Below are 15,837 nucleotides of genomic sequence, written 5' to 3' on the forward strand. Positions count from 1 at the left end.
TGCTGAAATTTCTTGATTTTTTCAACAGGCTCGTCACAAGATGCGTTTTTCTTTCGACAAAAGCAGATTCTTATCGACACAGACCAAATGGATACAAGTTGAACAAAAGGAGCGGTAAGTAGTGTAAACAAAATTTCGTAAAAGCAATGTCGCAGGGAAAAGGGAAAATCAACGGCAAAAGCTTCGTCCATCAAATATGCTCAGTATTTGTTTGGCTTTCAACAATTTTACATAAACATCATCATTATTGTTGAAAAACTGAGAAGAAAGAAAAAAAAAATAAAGTTAAAAATTCCCTACCAAGCTGCAAAAGCACAAGATTACTGTTGAATGAAAATTTAAAAAAAAACAAACTTTTCCTTCAAAAAAACAGAACCTTACAAAACATGTAAACTTATTTGTTTTTTTTTTCTTATAGTATGCTTTTTGGAAAGTCGTCGGATATTTTATAATAGTTGTATGTTAATTATTTGGAATGTGGTTGGTTGTCAAGATATTGAAACGAAATTTCAATGTTTCGATGTGACGACCAATTGGATGGAAAAAAAGAAGCAGAAGTATCATCATCATCATCAGAAATGATAAATACGCGCTGCTACCCTACGGGATACTGAGTCGACATTATTCAATTTCGCGAGAGAAACTGTAAAGCAGCAACAACTGCAAAAGGATGAGAAGAAGAGAAAGAAGAATTTAGCCGTCGTATGTAAAAAGAAGAAAATTGCTGTGGTTCAAACAAAGCAATAGAAAGAGAGAAAGGCTGTTTTATCTGAATAAAAAGGTAAGATTGAATGGATTGATTTTGCACAAAAAATTCGAATAGACATTTTCAACATGCAGATGGATGCAAGTAGTAGGTGAAAGTTTTCCTTGAAACAAAAAGAATACGCATGCTTAAATGATGAAATAATAAAAAGCAAAAAGCACTTTTAAAAAACCGTGAAACACGAACGGAGAACATCTGCAATTGGCAGATTGAATTCATTTTTCTGACCTTCAAAATCTTTTTGTCAGCGGTATCAGTTGAACAAATTATACGATAACTATGTACAGTGAATAAATTGTAAAAATGGAAAAATGAATCAAACAATAACTAACTTTTCATAATCAAAATAAAGTAAGTGTCTTTTAATTTCCCCATCGAAATTCAAAGATTATTTAAATTTTTTTGCGTTATAGATTTTTTCTCTTTGTGTGTGTGTGTGCGAATGAAACAACAAATAAGCCGAAAAGCGTTTTGTAAAGTAAAAAAGAGACAAAGATGAAGAAGATTCGACAAAAAGTTATTTGTGTATGTTTGTTTATTTGTTTGTATTCCTCAAACCCATATTATAATTTTTTTTGAAGCGGATAAATGACAAGTACTATCGAATAGAGATGTTGGTTTTGTAAAAAAAAATAGCTGTCGTTACGTTGTTACCTTGTACCTATGTAAAAGTAGATTGAATTCGATTTTCCGAATATCATTGATCGAACAGGATGATTGGTAAGTGCTTTTGTGTTTGTGTTCAGACTAGGGTCAAAAGTTCCGCCCAACCCGATTATACTATACAATACACTAGTCAACTCCGCCCACATGAAGAAACCATACGGCGGTGTTCGAAAACACGTAGCAGCTTTTTTTCCCTTTCCACTTTCGCTGACTAAGCGAGAAAAAAACAAGAAAAAAAAGAAGAAAAAAAGTTGCCCATGCAAGCAAGCTTGTTGTTGATTATATTAGTTAGCAGCGCCGATTTAGAAATATGAACCATTCGTTGGATATTATTCAGCTTTGCAATTTTTCTCTCAACTTCCTGGTACTGTTAAAGCAAAGTGTGACGTGTACTTTCATTTCCATCCTTCCCCCCTCCCCCCATTTCTTCACACCTCTGATCGAGCGCTATTTTCGCTTTTTGCCATTTACTACTCTTTTTCCCTTTGTCTTTCAGCTGGACTTTGTCTGCAAAACTTCATTGACCAATGGGAAAGTAGAAAAAACAACAGTTGCCATAACGTGAGCTAAAAGAGCGCAAAATTGTTATTGAAGCGAATTTCGTGCGCGGTGTACGATAGCGTCATCAGTTTTGGCAAAAGACAGGACAAAAACTGTGCAATGGAAAATGTTGTTGATGCTGCTGCTGCTGCTGCTGATGATGATGATGAAGTGTTGAATAGACACGCACCAATGCCGACAAACGGTTGGAATATTGGAAACAAGCGAGGTGAGTGAGATGTTGACAGCGGTAGATTCGTGCGAAAATTGGAAATTCAGTCCAATTTCGATGTCGACAGTATATAGATAGATATAGAGCAGCAGAAAGTTGGCTCGTGTCGAACGGGATGCGCTATTGGCTGTGGAAACGTACTACTGCCACTCCAGAGGCCAATAAAAGCAGACGTGCGCTTCCAATTTCCATCGTCCGTTGTCCACTTGTGGTAGTCTACGTCTACGGCCGTTAGTTAGTCTATCCATCCATCCATCCATCCATCCATCCATCTATATGTCTGTCTAAATATGTCTTTTCTCTTTTCTCTCTGTTTGTCTGTTCGTTGACGCGGGTCCGCATTCTTCCCAGCTTGCCGAGCAAAGAAAGAAGAGAATCGATGTCCGCCATTGCACGTGATCGTCATTTGCCATCATCTTATGTGGACGACGTCGATTGAGTTACGTGAATTAACCTGCCAAAGCGCGCGCATCTGCCCGTCCGATCACCAATCCAGATAGCTGCCAGCATCGTCATGCAGCGGTGAGTTTTTTTTTCTTTTTTAATCTTCTTCTTCTGCATCTCATTACAGATAGGTATATTATGTTGTTGTTGTTGTTTTTTAAATTTTCTTCTGTACCAATAATTAATTTCTTTTCGTCCACTTCTGATTTCTGATCAACTCACATCTTTGAAACAGTGAACGATATTTTTCATATATAACGCATAGTTATTATTATAATAAGCAAGCAGACGGGAAAGGTTTGTTGAAAATTAAACAAGCTTCGGGCGCGACCGACTCCATCATTTGTCGAAAGTGTGCATCTTTGAGTACATCTTCATTTTCGTCAACCTTAGGCCACACAGATGATAAATAGTACCTGCAGCATATCGATTAAGCATGCTCCATCTTTTTCACCGTACCATCTGTGTGTTCCATTCTTTCGTTCAGTCATTCGGTCTGTCCTTCTTATAGGATAAACAACGTTTGTGGTTTGTCGTTTTGATTGCAAATCTCTTTTTCTAGCTTTTGTCCACACACAGCACAGCTTACTACTACTACTGTAAGCAAAGGTATAAGAAATCAATAATGATAATATAATATACACAGTTGTTGTCTGTCCTTGGAAAAATTTTTCCACTTTCCACATTCAGCAATAAATAAATATATGTATGTTGGACAAAAAAAACGTTGCTGTGATGTTGTTGTCAACGTAAAAAATTAGTGTTGATGTTGTTTTTTTTAATAAACGTGTGTAAGCTTTTTCTATGCATCTTGGCGTCGTCGTCGTTCCTCGACCTCTGCACAAATCGTAAATGAGAGTATGTAGTTTTAGCTAGTGGTGACGTGTTGTGTTGTTTTATTCGTAGCCGGCAGCTAATTTTTCGACAAGCTTAAACACACAACACACGTGTGTATGTGTGTGTGTATGTGTGTTAGCGTCAGTTGAAACTAGTTGATGAAAACCGTAGCCGGCTATCACCGTAGTGGAGTAGCGTTGTCGTTTTTATTAATGCTTTTTTCCTTTTTTCTTTTTATCTGTCTTCTTCTCTTCCTTTATGCTTTCTTTCCTTCTTTGCTGAAAGTATTTTTCTCATTGCTTTGTCGTGCAATTTTGGTCGTCGTCACCTGATCGATCACGCGTTAGTGGCCAGCCAGCCGGCTGGCTCTCGAAAAATTCCGCGCCTGGCCGCGCCCCAGTCGAAACGTTGGCCGGCTAATATAAAGCCAACAAGCTTGAGAACTTTTTCGTTTGTGACAAGCTCAACTGCCGGTGCGCCAACAATTTCCACTTGTGGACGTAATTTTGTAGATTGTCTACCGGAAACGTGCCAGTCGATCAGACTACATCTACGGCTACATTATTTTGATTGTCTCTAATCGACCGATTGAACCGCTAAGCTGAATCATAACAGAAACAGAAAACCCGCTCTTACTTTCATTACTAAAATTTTCTAATTTACCACTGTATCATTACATGTATGTATGTATGTATGCAGGTATTTATGTATGTATATGTGTCCGTGTGTGATTGTTTTTCTTTTCGTTTTTAACATATTCATCAACTGATCATAATTTAGTGTAGTTAGAATTAACTAGTATTCTAAGTTGATCATCATAAGCAGAAAAGTGTTCAGCCGACAAATGGTATACATGTAAATTATATATGAGAAAATTTTCCAATTTTTATGCTTGGCAAAATTGTTTTTCTATTAATCACAAAGTAATACTAATTATTGCCCTTGTATTAATATTAATCCAGACAGACATTCGCTTACAGTTTGTTCAATAGCATCATCATCATTTACAATACAGAATGAAAAAGACTAACTGCTGAAATATTGCTCAAGTTTGTGATAATCGTGTGTGTGTGTGTGTGTGTGTATGGTAAAATTTAAACAAAAACAACGCGTTACTATTATTGCAGATAATGTCTGATTTAGAACGGTTGTGATGTGATTGATGACTGTAAATAATAATAGTGATGATGCAGACTGATGATTCAAATTCTGCCCAGCTTTACGTTGTGTATACTATTTTAAATTATAAAAGTCGAACAGATCCGTGCAAGTGATGATTTCCCCTTCTGTGTGAAAAATTACTGTGACATTTGGTGGAGCATGTAAGTAAGATTGAATGAAAAAGTTCCAGCACAAGCAATATTCATGTACCAACATTGTAAAGCGAATGTGATTCAGCTGAGCATATCTTGCTGCACCGTCAGTGGAATTTTTCAAAATTCACCTTACCATTCCCCAACATATCTATCCGCCCGCACAGACGCGCGCACGCGCATATACACATACACATACACGCACGCACACGCACGCATAAACACAATGCACGTTAATCAGTTTGACGATGTTTGAAGGTTTTTGGCTAGGGTCGGCCGTAATTACGACAAATTTGTGTATTTTCTGGTCGAATTCGATTACCCGGCGCCGGCGACCGGGCCTCACTGTTGGCCCATAACGAACGGCCGCCGTCCGATGATGACTCGACAATCAATCCCACCTTAATGAGGCTCGATTGAAAAGAACGTCGCGCGCCCATCTTTAATCACTTGCACTCTCACAGTTGGATCTTCGGCATTGGCAAATAGAAGTGAAGGTAGGTAAACACAATTTATGTATTGATGAACTCTGCCACTGCGCTTCCGCTCATTCGGCGGCTTCTTCAACACACACACACATTCAACTAACAACAATTCATTGCTTTCGTTAGCTAGACATTTTCGGCTAATGCAGGTGGCGCTGCTTATACATTCTAGTATATATTATCAGGGTTTTTACTGCAAACTACTATTATATAGAACAACAACAACAACATTTAATGCTAGTATTGTTGCTCATGTATTATTATACTATCCATTTTGTATCACTGATACAGCTCTATATATATATATATATAAGTTTAGCAGAACTGAGTACCAGTTGTGAAAGTAATTCGAATCCGTCTCACAGTGAGCTTAAGCAACAACCCTGAGCAGGATAAATTCTCATCGAATGCAATAATATTACAGAATTAGGAAATTTTAGTTCAATATTTACCTATGCTCCTTTTTCTTGGGTGTCAGTTTCGTCTTCTCTTAAAAGACAACGAACGATTGCTGGAAAATGGAAAGAGAACAACACCATATCACCGATTTGGAAAGTGCAAAGAATTCAATAAAACGGTTAGATAATTTGCGGCGAAAAGATATTATCAAATTGATATGAAAAAGCGACGGTGAAATTTGCATGCTTAGCACCTGGCCGCAGGAATGAAAACGTCGGCCAGTGGCATTCAGTGATTAATTAGCGCGTTTGAGAAGTGAGCTTTCTGGCTTGGCTGGCATCTCCTGATGCACTTGCTCGTTGTCTTCGAAACGACAAGCCACACGACAATGATAGATCACAGGCATTTTGCCGAGCTGTGGTGAAGGTAATGCCGGAGGCGCATTCCAACCCACCGCCGTCTCTTGTTATTCCTCCTATTTACAATGATAAATTAAGCCCCGAAACAGCAACGTTGGCTGAACGTTTTCTAAACACACAATTCTACATATACATATATATATATATAGCATCGACTGCGCAGACAACAAACTGCCAACAATATGTGCTCATTTTTCAATTTATTCCAATTGGCCAGTTGGCTGGACGTGTTCAAAAATTCTCGCGGTTCCTAGCCAACCTGACCGCGGCAACGGCAATGCAATGAGAGATGATGATATGATCGTTATTGAAGCGCTTCTTTTTCAACTTCATCCAGCCGACTTGCTGAAAAAGCACGCTTGGTTGAATCCGTATTTGCTTGTAATACCGCGGTGAAGATTAAAATTTTTGTCATTTCATATATTTCACGACATTGCAGTCAGTATCTTTGCCGTGATCGAGGACCGCATGCATGCATGTAGTGGACACACGATCGCAGATCATCAATTCCCAGAACCGCTTATTGCCCATCTGTCAAGCGTTTGAATCCGCGGCGCGAAACGGCGTCCCGGCGCCGGTCGATCCTTTGCCTTGTCAGGTACTTATCGCTGATTGACTTTGAAAAATATATTTTTTCCCATCCCTGACATCCAGCAGATAGTGGCTAAAAATTCACAAACATGCGCGCTGCTAAGCTTTCCTCGCGAGGCTCGTCGTCCGCAGAGACCCTTGGGAACCCAATTCGGCAATGAAATGTCTTAGCCAATCGCCCATTATGGTTGCTCAGGCTTAATAGCGCTTCACGTGCGATCAGGCTGCACTTGTCCACCAGTCGGCTTCCTCTATTATTTATCCAAGCACCTCTACGCGTTTTGATTAAAGCGAAACTAACATGCCATTTCCAATTCTATCTATCTTCTCCACTTACAATACAGTACATCATCATCAGCTCTGCTTACCTGTACGTCAGTTTTTTTTATCTTGCAACAAATTATCTTTTTGAAAACAATTTTTCTTACAAATCTTGAACATTCATACTTATACTTATTCATATTCATTCATTCATTCATTCATTCATTGTTCATCATCACATAAAAAATTTTGTTTCTATTCATAAATAGTGGAACATGAAATTTATTGTAAATTTTTACCAGATAAATTTATTTATTGATTTTTTTGAAATCAAACTTCTTCAATAATTACATAAAGCTCATTAATATGTGTATGATAATTTTGTATGAGAATGAATACGCCGCGTAAGAGGAAAATAATTGTACATCTTCTCTTGACACAATCTTCTACTTTGAAATTTTTCCATTTAATTTATAAACAAACATCACCTATATGCATAATGGACGTGTTGTAAAAAGAACTCGTACAATAGTGGTTTGTAATAATTTTCAAGAAACTATTTGCTTGATTTTTTTCCTGATAGATGTTAGATATGAAGATGAAAAAGTCTACCCGTTTGCTTGTTTCATCAAATACAGTTTAAACTGGTTTATATTGAATAATAATACCGAATAATGATTTACAATGTGTAGAATGTTGTAAAAATTAATAATTTTCCCATAAATAAAAAAAATATATATGTTGAATAGAAGAGATTTATTTTGAAGAAAAGTAGAATTTTGAAGGTAAGGAGGCGGCAGCTTAGATGTTTATGAGACGGCCAAGATGATGATGATGATGATGATGATCATGCATAAACAGATTGAGCGAAAAATCCAATAAAATAAGGTTGACCTTGATTGAACGAAGTGCAGGCGGTCCCCCGCGGACCCTAATACATCATCCGATGGTCAGAAAGCGGAAATTGGCATTTTGTTGGTGTTTACGTTGATTACACGGCCGGACAGTTTTGCTTTCCACGTCGTCCAGCAGAATTGAGAGGGGGGGGGCGCCAGAAAAAAAGAGGCAAGAAAATAGACGTATAAATAACACTAACAGGTGGCAAGAAAATCAGCTTTGTTCTTGTCCCATTGGCCTTCGGTTCTCGGTTAGCATTCGTTTCACCTATTTACATTGTATAATTGCTTTTTGCAATCGGTCCATGAAAAGAATATCGATCGCCGTTGAATGGTCGCGCCCGTCTTAAGCTATATAAAGTGGTCGTGTCAAAGTTAACCGTGTCGGTTTGTTGTCATTTCCGCGTTAGTTGTGTGATCACAAATTTGTATATTATAAAAATTATATAATAAAATATCAAAAATAGCACCACCAACACAATAAAACCAACCAACAATAATTAGAATTATATTTTGTAATGGGAATATGAATGAAAAAGATGGAAAATGAATAAAGTTAAACAAGGTGATGAGTGAATTGTGAAAATTATTCCACCGAAACAGATTGTGTGAAAATGAGAAAAAGGAAACGGATTAGGCAACGAGGATCAACGACAAAAACACAGACAACGTCGATTAGTTTGCACGTCACGCGCGCGCAATAGCTGCTTGCTCGCTTGCTTGCTTGGATGCTGCTGCTAAAAGCGAATGCGTTCATTGCCTGCATGCGTCATCTGCAATGACGAATTCGGCCCAAATCTTCAGTCTAGGCGAACTACCGTAGCGGTTAATCAGCAATCCAACCTTCCCTTGATTACCTAGAATGGCTCCGCTAAAATTCTAATTAATCAATTTTTCAATTCCATTCTCTCTCATTGGTCAATTGTAATTGGCCCAAGCGTAAAAGGTTGAAGAAGTTGGAATAATCACGTTGAAAATGAAACCCTAGCAGCGGTTGAAATTGAATTTTTGGCGAAAATTAATTCAATTAATAATAATATTAATAAATCATCTCGGCAAAGAAATAAAAAGGAATTGTTTAATTTTTATTCAACTGCGAAAATGGACGACAAAATTTCCCCTCACCCCCTTTTCCCCATTATTAACTGTAATTTAATTAAACGATCTCAAATCAAACATTGAATAACAACATTTGCCACATGTTTGTCATCAACTTGAAAACACAAATTCAACATATTCTATATATATATGCCACCGTTGTCTGAAGCTTTCTTTTCACAATGATAATAATAAATGTTAAAAACATTTTTTCTTTTTCTTGCAAATACACTGTAACAATAAATAAATAAAATCACAAATCTCCTGCATTTTGATAAATATTTTTTTCTAAAAAAATATTTTCTATAATAAAAGTTGTAAAAAGTTTCAAAAATTAACCACAAATTATTATTTTAAATATTTTTTGTGACCGTAAAAAGTGCTTCAGTATTTAAATAAGTGTTTCCCCACTGTGTGTGACATGATTGAATATAATATTTGTAGATTGAAAATTGCGCAACGTTCAACACCAATAACCCAACAATACATAACCGAAGAAGATGAAATTTAAATAAAGGTAAGTATTGCTTGTTCAAATTGTTCAGGTGTAATTGACATCTGATATGCAATTTTGATTAAACTCTACAACTGAATGTAACTAACAACCTTCTGAGAATTGTCCATTTTTAGCAGATGAATATATATATATATATATATATATATATATATATATAATATTAATAATAATTGTTATTATTGTGTTTGTTTGTGCATTTTTTTTAATTCAGAGCTGGTCAAAGCAGACGGTCGGTCGGTCGGTCAGCTTCAAAGAACGTCAAATCCTTGCTGCGTTGAAGCTGTTCGTGTTCGGTCAAGCTTGCAAAGTGTGGCCACTGAGTAGTTTAGGTTAAGCATGAGAGCGTTCGGACGCGCTGTTGCGCAAACGGTCGGCTCTTCTTTAGCTTTTCACAGCTTATAAGACACAGGAGCAGAGTCGACAGCCGCGACAGCAAAACTGAAACGTTCGGCAGATGGGGTTAAGAAAAAAGCATGGAGTAGGAAGGAGGGGGGAGAAGAGGGAAAGAAAGGTGACGCAAAATCTAGAAAAGAAACGCAAATGTCGATGACCGGTGGGCCGAAAAATCTACTTCGACCCGAGATGACCGCCACTCACACACACAGCTGTGCTGTTTTGCTTGTGTATCAAGCTTTTATTTCTTTTTTATTTTTGCTTTGACGTCGTCGAACGAAGCAGCACAACATCCAGAAAAGCATCTGTCACTAAAATTTCAGTCAATACCTGTCAGGTGTCGGTAACGAATGTGGAAACGTTGCCGGGTCCTTAATGAAGCCTATCAATCACAGTCGCAGTATCTCGTTTGGTCTTTTAAACCAAATCTGACGAGTCAGCGTTTCCGCGATTTCGACCAACTGTCGCGATTTTAATAAAAAGAAACAACCTGCTTGCTCATTTTATAATATGCTTAAAGAGGTTGTTGTATTTTTAGCAGATAAAAGATACAACCGGGTCGCCGAGTCGCCTCGGTCCACCCGGAAATTTCCAAGTCTAAAAAGTCTTCCAAGTAAAACGAAAGTGCCAACCAACATTTCTCAAAGTCAAAGCGATGGAAACTACTGAAACGGGAAAAAGTGAACCACCAAACGAAACGGCAGAAACTGACGCTGCAGTGGTCGTTTTGCCAACTGAACCGATTTCTAATACGTCGGAACCGACCCGGCGCTTCAAATGCCCCCACTGTGTTAAAGCGTTCAAATTCAAGCACCACCTGAAAGAGCACGAGCGCATACATAGCGGTGAAAAGCCGTTCCAATGCCCGCACTGTTTGAAACGATTTTCTCATTCCGGTTCCTTCAGCTCGCACATGAACCGCGACAAGTGCTCCACAATCGTCCCTGCTAATACCAATACTACTACTACTAATAATAATAATAGTTTTGCACTGTTGGCAAATCATGCCACCAATGCGGACATCCTGACGGTGATGCAACAGCAACAACAACAGTCATCCCAGGCGATGAACCATTTACAGAACGAAGATGAGATGATTTTTCCATACAGACTACTTTTGGAACGTATTCATACTCAACAAGAAAACATCATGATGCAACAGGATAATAATAATTTACAGTTGGGGATGGTCAATCAAGCACAACGACAACAACACGACAACCACGAGCAACAGCAGCTTAGTAATGAAAATCCAACAAGCAGTACTAGTAGTAGTAGTAGTAGTACAAATGGATTGTTGTTAAGTTCAAGATCAGCTAAAGAAAGACCGTCACGCAACCGCAACTATTTATCCGAGGAACAAGTGGCAGTTTTGAATAATCATTATCGGAACAAGCCGTTTCCGTCCAAAGCTGAACTGGCTGCTTTGGCGGCGCATCTTGGCATTGGCAAACGCGTCGTTCAAGTTTGGTTCCAGAACACCCGCGCCAAAGAACGTCGAAGCAGCAGAGCCGCGGCCGCCACCGCCGCCGCCGCCACAGCAGCCACAGCCGCTGCCGCCGCCGCGGCCACCCTCTCCACCGCGGTGGCCACACCCGCCGCCCCGACTGCGGCGGTTCCACTGATCAATCCATTTCTGAGCTGGACCAACACGGCCAATGGATTTGTGCCACCGGCGACAATGCTGCCCATGCTTTTTTCGCCGTTCAGTTACATCTGGCTGAACGCGGCCGCCGCCGCTGCAGTGGCTGCCAGCGCAGCCGAGGCGATGGGCTCCACCCCGCGACCCAATGCCGACACCAACCCCCAGCCTGAAACCACACCGGTTGCCGATGAACAACCCCTGGATTTGTCACTCCGTGCCCAACGAACGACAACCCCGTTGCTAGCTGACCAGACTAAGCAAACGAACCACCACCACCAGAACCACCAGCAGCAGCAGCGGCAGCAACCAGAGGTGACCACCACGACGAATGACGACAAAGAGGCTTCCAGTTTGTTGGCATTTGTCCAACGCGAAGGCCAGCGGATTACCCAAACAATGCAACAAGCCAGGCTTGTTCCTTCGTACGGTTGTGAGCTTGTTTCGCCAACAGAGACTAGATCGGTGCCGGCCACACCGGAAATGTCGCCGTCCGGCAGCGGCAGCAGTGCCGCGACCACACCCCTGTGGACGAACGTGTCCATGGCCAGCTTATACGGCAAGCGCAGTCCGGCGCCGAAACGCACTTTGGCCGACGTGGTCAACGAGTTGAACGAAAGCAGTCTGAAGCGTAGACGTTCTTGGAAAGAGCACAAGGTGCAGGATGAAGGCCTGTATGCCTGTGATCAGTGCGACAAAATGTTCGGCAAGCAGAGCAGTTTGGCTCGACACAAATACGAACATTCGGGTAAAGTCAACATTTCTGTATGTTTTGTTTTTGTTTTTCTTTTCTACACCACATAATAAGTGGAAAATTAATTTTTCCAAAAACGAACATTATTAATCAGAAACTATCCCATATCATCAAGATTAATTACTGCTGACAGAGCTGATTTTTCAATGAAAGCAAAGTAGCAATATTTTAAAGAGGACTAAAATATATATATGTATATATATATATATATATATATATATATATATATATATATATATATCCTAGATGATAAAACATGTATATATATTTTTATGTTATTCAAACTTAGAAGATTTCTCTGTGATAATATGTGTACGGTTCATGTTAAGAAAAGATCCAGTGAAAAAGTTTTGAGCAGTGTAGATAAAAACTAGCTCAATTCTCGCGTAGAAGAGGCAATTAAAATAATGATAATGACAAATGCTTAGTTTGAAGCCAAGTTTTCAAATATTTTCCACTGGACAGCTTTGACAAATTTCAGGCATAAATAAAGCCGTTCCCTTTGCTTTGCAGGTGTGATATTTTTTTATTTTGACACGCACATCCTGCTTATAATCTGCAAACGATACAAAGTTGGCAATAATTTCTTAAGCGACACATAAACACACATCCGTTTCTCTATTATAACATTAAAGCATTGTCTGATTTTTGTTGTAAATGAATAATTCTGTTTTTCTTTGTTTAGGACAACGCCCATATAAATGCGACGTCTGCGAAAAGGCATTTAAGCACAAACATCACTTAACTGAACACAAACGACTGCACAGCGGTGAAAAACCGTTTCAGTGTAACAAGTGCCTGAAACGCTTCTCACATTCTGGTTCATATAGCCAACATATGAATCATCGTTATTCTTACTGTGCACCATACCGCGAATAAGTTTCGTATTCATCGTGTGTTTTTTTTCACTTCCCAATCACCCAAATTACTTATTCATTATACTACTCAGTTAGCTTTCTAATGATCGTTGAAGCAATGTTGTCTATAGGTAAAGCGAAAATGTAAAATGTTGTCTATAGGTAGTTAGTTATCAATTACTGACCCAAAGTGGTCCATCTGTGGCCAATCACTTAAGCAGCTCCTTGCTCAAAGCAACGAGACTGTTTTCTCATTCAGCTTGATCCACTTTTCTCTATCACTTACTTTTTTTATGCACTTCAAATTTATTATATATATACATTTTTTTGTTTTTAAATTATTCGGTCGGTTCTTCCAATTTACCAATTATTATTATTTGTGAATTCTTGGTTCCGGTTGTAGTTGGTTTTTGCTGTACAAAAAATGCTCTTTTACTACTTCTGTTTCTTTTTTCATAAATCAATTTCGCCAACAGGGATAACAAATCCAGGTCCTTTGCACTGTTGTACAGTCCGCTTTTGTCTTCTTCATATTTATCACCGCATGCAGGTTTGTTTGCTTCCTTTTTTCTGTGCATTCAAATTTTCAACATTCACATTGATTGATGTAGCTTCCATCTCTTGCCATTGTGCTGTATGTACATCGTTCAAATATATACACATATATCGCTTAGATCAAGGTTCATTCTTCCATTCTTCAAATGTATATACTTAAAAGAAAAAAGCTGTTTCTCTTTCTGGCTGCTATTTACTTAAATTTCTATCCAATTCCACTATCAGACGAAGCTTTTTTCCGGTGTTTATACGAAGCATTTCCTGGTGTTATTATGATAATCAGTGCAACTAAATGTTTTCGTTTCCTCTTTTCTTTCTCTTTCTTCTTTTCGCTTTCATTATCAAGTTCTGTTGTGTTCTGTTCTGTTCTGTTCTTGTACAAATAATTTTCACTTCATAATTTGGAAATAATTTTTCCAATTTTGGAGCCAGGACTAACAACGAAGCAGTAGAATCCAATACATTAAACATATATCTACTGAACTGGACACAAATTCGAAGACTGAAAATGTATTGGCCAGTTGACTGATTATTATCATTATTATTATTTGTGCTCCCGCTAGTTCACAGAACGCATATGTCTTCTACCTTGATTTGGATATGTTACTTCGTTTCGTTGATTTGTTTTTCAAAATCAAGATGCTGTTTTCGTATTATAGTAGTTTGTAGTTGGGAATTAAAAAAAATAACAAAGAAGCAATGCAATCTCGAATGAAAAAATGGTTAAAGAAAGTTAAAACTTGAATGCACATATATCCATCCATCCATCCATACATACATACATACATATATATACATAATTTATATAGGTATGTACATCATGAGTTCAGGTTAGCTGTTTAATCGACTGCAGCAGTACATTGCAAAGACAACAGCGCATAAAAAGTACAGGCAAACTTGGGATAAAAATTTCAACATTGCCCGTTTTCGGCTTGCAAACAACATATCGACACGAACATATTATCAATACATACCGCATATATGTATGTTGAAAATAAATTGAAAAATAAAAGACAACAGGGATATAATGTACTAAAAGAAGAGGTGTATGAAGAGTCCAACTGAGAACAAATGGATGAATGATTGAAAATTTTGAAATGGGATGAATTTTTGTTTGTTGTCACAAACAACACACACACACACACACACATACACACATAAACATATATGCTGCTATTGTTTTGGATGTTTGCGACGAATAAAAATCACAACCCAACAAGTTTGAAGAAATCAAACGGCCGGTCGACGTACCGGAACCGCGGCAACGTTCATCTCCGGATAGACGGTGAAATAATCTTGTTGCAATTTGTTGGCCGGTTTACGAAGCTTGGACACACCCCAGGAGACGATAATGCCGGAAAAGATCACGCAAAGCAAACTCACGCTGACGGTGACCGCGATAAAAGCCGACTCGGCAATGCACATCATGTCTTCTGGCGAGTGAGCCATCACTTTGACAAAGTTTCCCACTGAGAATGGAAATAATTAATTTTGTTTTTTTGGGAGGAGATCTTGTTTCACAACACCCAACTCACTACTACATCACACAACCACCACCACCACCACCACCATCACCACAGACAGACAGACAGATACTGCATAGAAATTTGCATGCACTTTTTCAATTACGAATGCTACGACAACACCTACACCACCACCAATCACCGAATATATCTCATTTTGTTATTTTACAAAAGAAGAACAAACAACCTTTGGATGAGTATTGTGAGAATAAATAAATAAATAAATAAATAAATAACTTACCATAAGGCAGAAGGGTAGATTCTTCTTGTTCTTCTTCTTCTTGCTGTTGTCGCTTCTTCTCAACATCGTTTTTCTGTTGTTCCTTCTCACCGTCGGCATAGACCCGTAGAACTGCCGACAGTTTCTCCTCGACCATCTCCTCTTCGTCGTCGTCGTTGTCAATAATCAACGTTTCGTTCATTTTAGCCGCGGTGGAACCAAGCGCAATGCTGCGCTTCTTGCGTCCGTTCGAGATGAACATCTGCCTGCTTGAACCGTCCAAGCAGTGACTCTGCAATTGTTGAAAATTTTATTATCAAATTTGTAACAATTCAGCGCTGCAGCGTCAAGGAGGGAGTGGCTAACTGTCTTCGTATTTGTTGACCTTATTATTCAAAAATTTGCTTATCTTGCTCTATTGTGGAGATG

General features: G+C 38.7%; 5 protein-coding genes across 5 annotated transcripts; 4 read left to right on the plus strand and 1 right to left on the minus strand.

Moving 5' to 3' along the window:
• Positions 1-1,416: 1,416 nt before the first annotated feature.
• Tsp_07823 (phosphatidylinositol 4,5-biphosphate-dependent ARF1 GTPase-activating protein) lies at positions 1,417-2,476 on the minus strand. Its single transcript, XM_003381226.1, has 4 exons — positions 2,378-2,476; positions 2,087-2,324; positions 1,826-1,939; positions 1,417-1,643 (listed from the first exon to the last, which is right to left on the minus strand). Exons 1-4 carry the CDS (start codon positions 2,474-2,476, stop codon positions 1,417-1,419), a joined length of 678 nt encoding a protein of 225 aa, XP_003381274.1.
• A 1,167-nt stretch (positions 2,477-3,643) lies between these two features.
• On the plus strand, positions 3,644-4,065 carry Tsp_07822 (phosphatidylinositol 4,5-biphosphate-dependent ARF1 GTPase-activating protein). Its single transcript, XM_003381227.1, has 2 exons — positions 3,644-3,687; positions 3,771-4,065. The coding sequence occupies exons 1-2, from the start codon at positions 3,644-3,646 to the stop codon at positions 4,063-4,065; spliced, it is 339 nt and encodes a 112-aa protein (XP_003381275.1).
• Positions 4,066-5,801: 1,736 nt separating this feature from the next.
• On the plus strand, positions 5,802-6,497 carry Tsp_07821 (conserved hypothetical protein). Its single transcript, XM_003381228.1, has 2 exons — positions 5,802-5,860; positions 6,251-6,497. Exons 1-2 carry the CDS (start codon positions 5,802-5,804, stop codon positions 6,495-6,497), a joined length of 306 nt encoding a protein of 101 aa, XP_003381276.1.
• Positions 6,498-8,596: 2,099 nt separating this feature from the next.
• Positions 8,597-10,289, plus strand: Tsp_07820 (phosphatidylinositol 4,5-biphosphate-dependent ARF1 GTPase-activating protein). The gene is made up of 4 exons (XM_003381229.1): positions 8,597-8,674; positions 9,676-9,793; positions 9,868-10,087; positions 10,181-10,289. The coding sequence occupies exons 1-4, from the start codon at positions 8,597-8,599 to the stop codon at positions 10,287-10,289; spliced, it is 525 nt and encodes a 174-aa protein (XP_003381277.1).
• Positions 10,290-10,512: 223 nt separating this feature from the next.
• Tsp_07819 (zinc finger protein) lies at positions 10,513-13,134 on the plus strand. The gene is made up of 2 exons (XM_003381230.1): positions 10,513-12,247; positions 12,939-13,134. Exons 1-2 carry the CDS (start codon positions 10,513-10,515, stop codon positions 13,130-13,132), a joined length of 1,929 nt encoding a protein of 642 aa, XP_003381278.1. The 3' UTR covers positions 13,133-13,134.
• Positions 13,135-15,837: the final 2,703 nt, after the last annotated feature.

Source organism: Trichinella spiralis (assembly GCF_000181795.1).
Source record: "Trichinella spiralis strain ISS 195 chromosome Unknown Scfld2, whole genome shotgun sequence".
NCBI classification, from domain to species: Eukaryota; Metazoa; Nematoda; class Enoplea; order Trichinellida; family Trichinellidae; genus Trichinella; species Trichinella spiralis.

What these genes read in the sequence shown, in the direction of transcription:
- Tsp_07821 (XM_003381228.1), top strand. Translation starts at nt 5,802, where the DNA reads ATGGAAAGAGAACAACACCATATCACCGATTTGGAAAGTGCAAAGAAT. An exon ending in GCAAAGAATTCAATAAAACG is followed by an intron (nt 5,861 to 6,250) that starts GTTAGATAATTT and finishes ATATATATATAG; the next exon opens with CATCGACTGCGCAGACAACA.
- Tsp_07823 (XM_003381226.1), bottom strand. Translation starts at nt 2,476, where the DNA reads ATGGATGGATGGATGGATGGATGGATGGATAGACTAACTAACGGCCGT. An exon ending in ACAACATTTTCCATTGCACA is followed by an intron (nt 1,940 to 2,086) that starts GTTTTTGTCCTG and finishes GAAGTTTTGCAG; the next exon opens with ACAAAGTCCAGCTGAAAGAC. An exon ending in GGGGAAGGATGGAAATGAAA is followed by an intron (nt 1,644 to 1,825) that starts GTACACGTCACA and finishes TTTCTCGCTTAG; the next exon opens with TCAGCGAAAGTGGAAAGGGA.
- Tsp_07822 (XM_003381227.1), top strand. Translation starts at nt 3,644, where the DNA reads ATGAAAACCGTAGCCGGCTATCACCGTAGTGGAGTAGCGTTGTC. An exon ending in CGTAGTGGAGTAGCGTTGTC is followed by an intron (nt 3,688 to 3,770) that starts GTTTTTATTAAT and finishes CTTTGCTGAAAG; the next exon opens with TATTTTTCTCATTGCTTTGT.
- Tsp_07819 (XM_003381230.1), top strand. Translation starts at nt 10,513, where the DNA reads ATGGAAACTACTGAAACGGGAAAAAGTGAACCACCAAACGAAACGGCA. An exon ending in ACACAAATACGAACATTCGG is followed by an intron (nt 12,248 to 12,938) that starts GTAAAGTCAACA and finishes TTCTTTGTTTAG; the next exon opens with GACAACGCCCATATAAATGC.
- Tsp_07820 (XM_003381229.1), top strand. Translation starts at nt 8,597, where the DNA reads ATGCGTTCATTGCCTGCATGCGTCATCTGCAATGACGAATTCGGCCCA. An exon ending in CTAGGCGAACTACCGTAGCG is followed by an intron (nt 8,675 to 9,675) that starts GTTAATCAGCAA and finishes TTTTTAATTCAG; the next exon opens with AGCTGGTCAAAGCAGACGGT. An exon ending in GTGGCCACTGAGTAGTTTAG is followed by an intron (nt 9,794 to 9,867) that starts GTTAAGCATGAG and finishes ACAGCTTATAAG; the next exon opens with ACACAGGAGCAGAGTCGACA.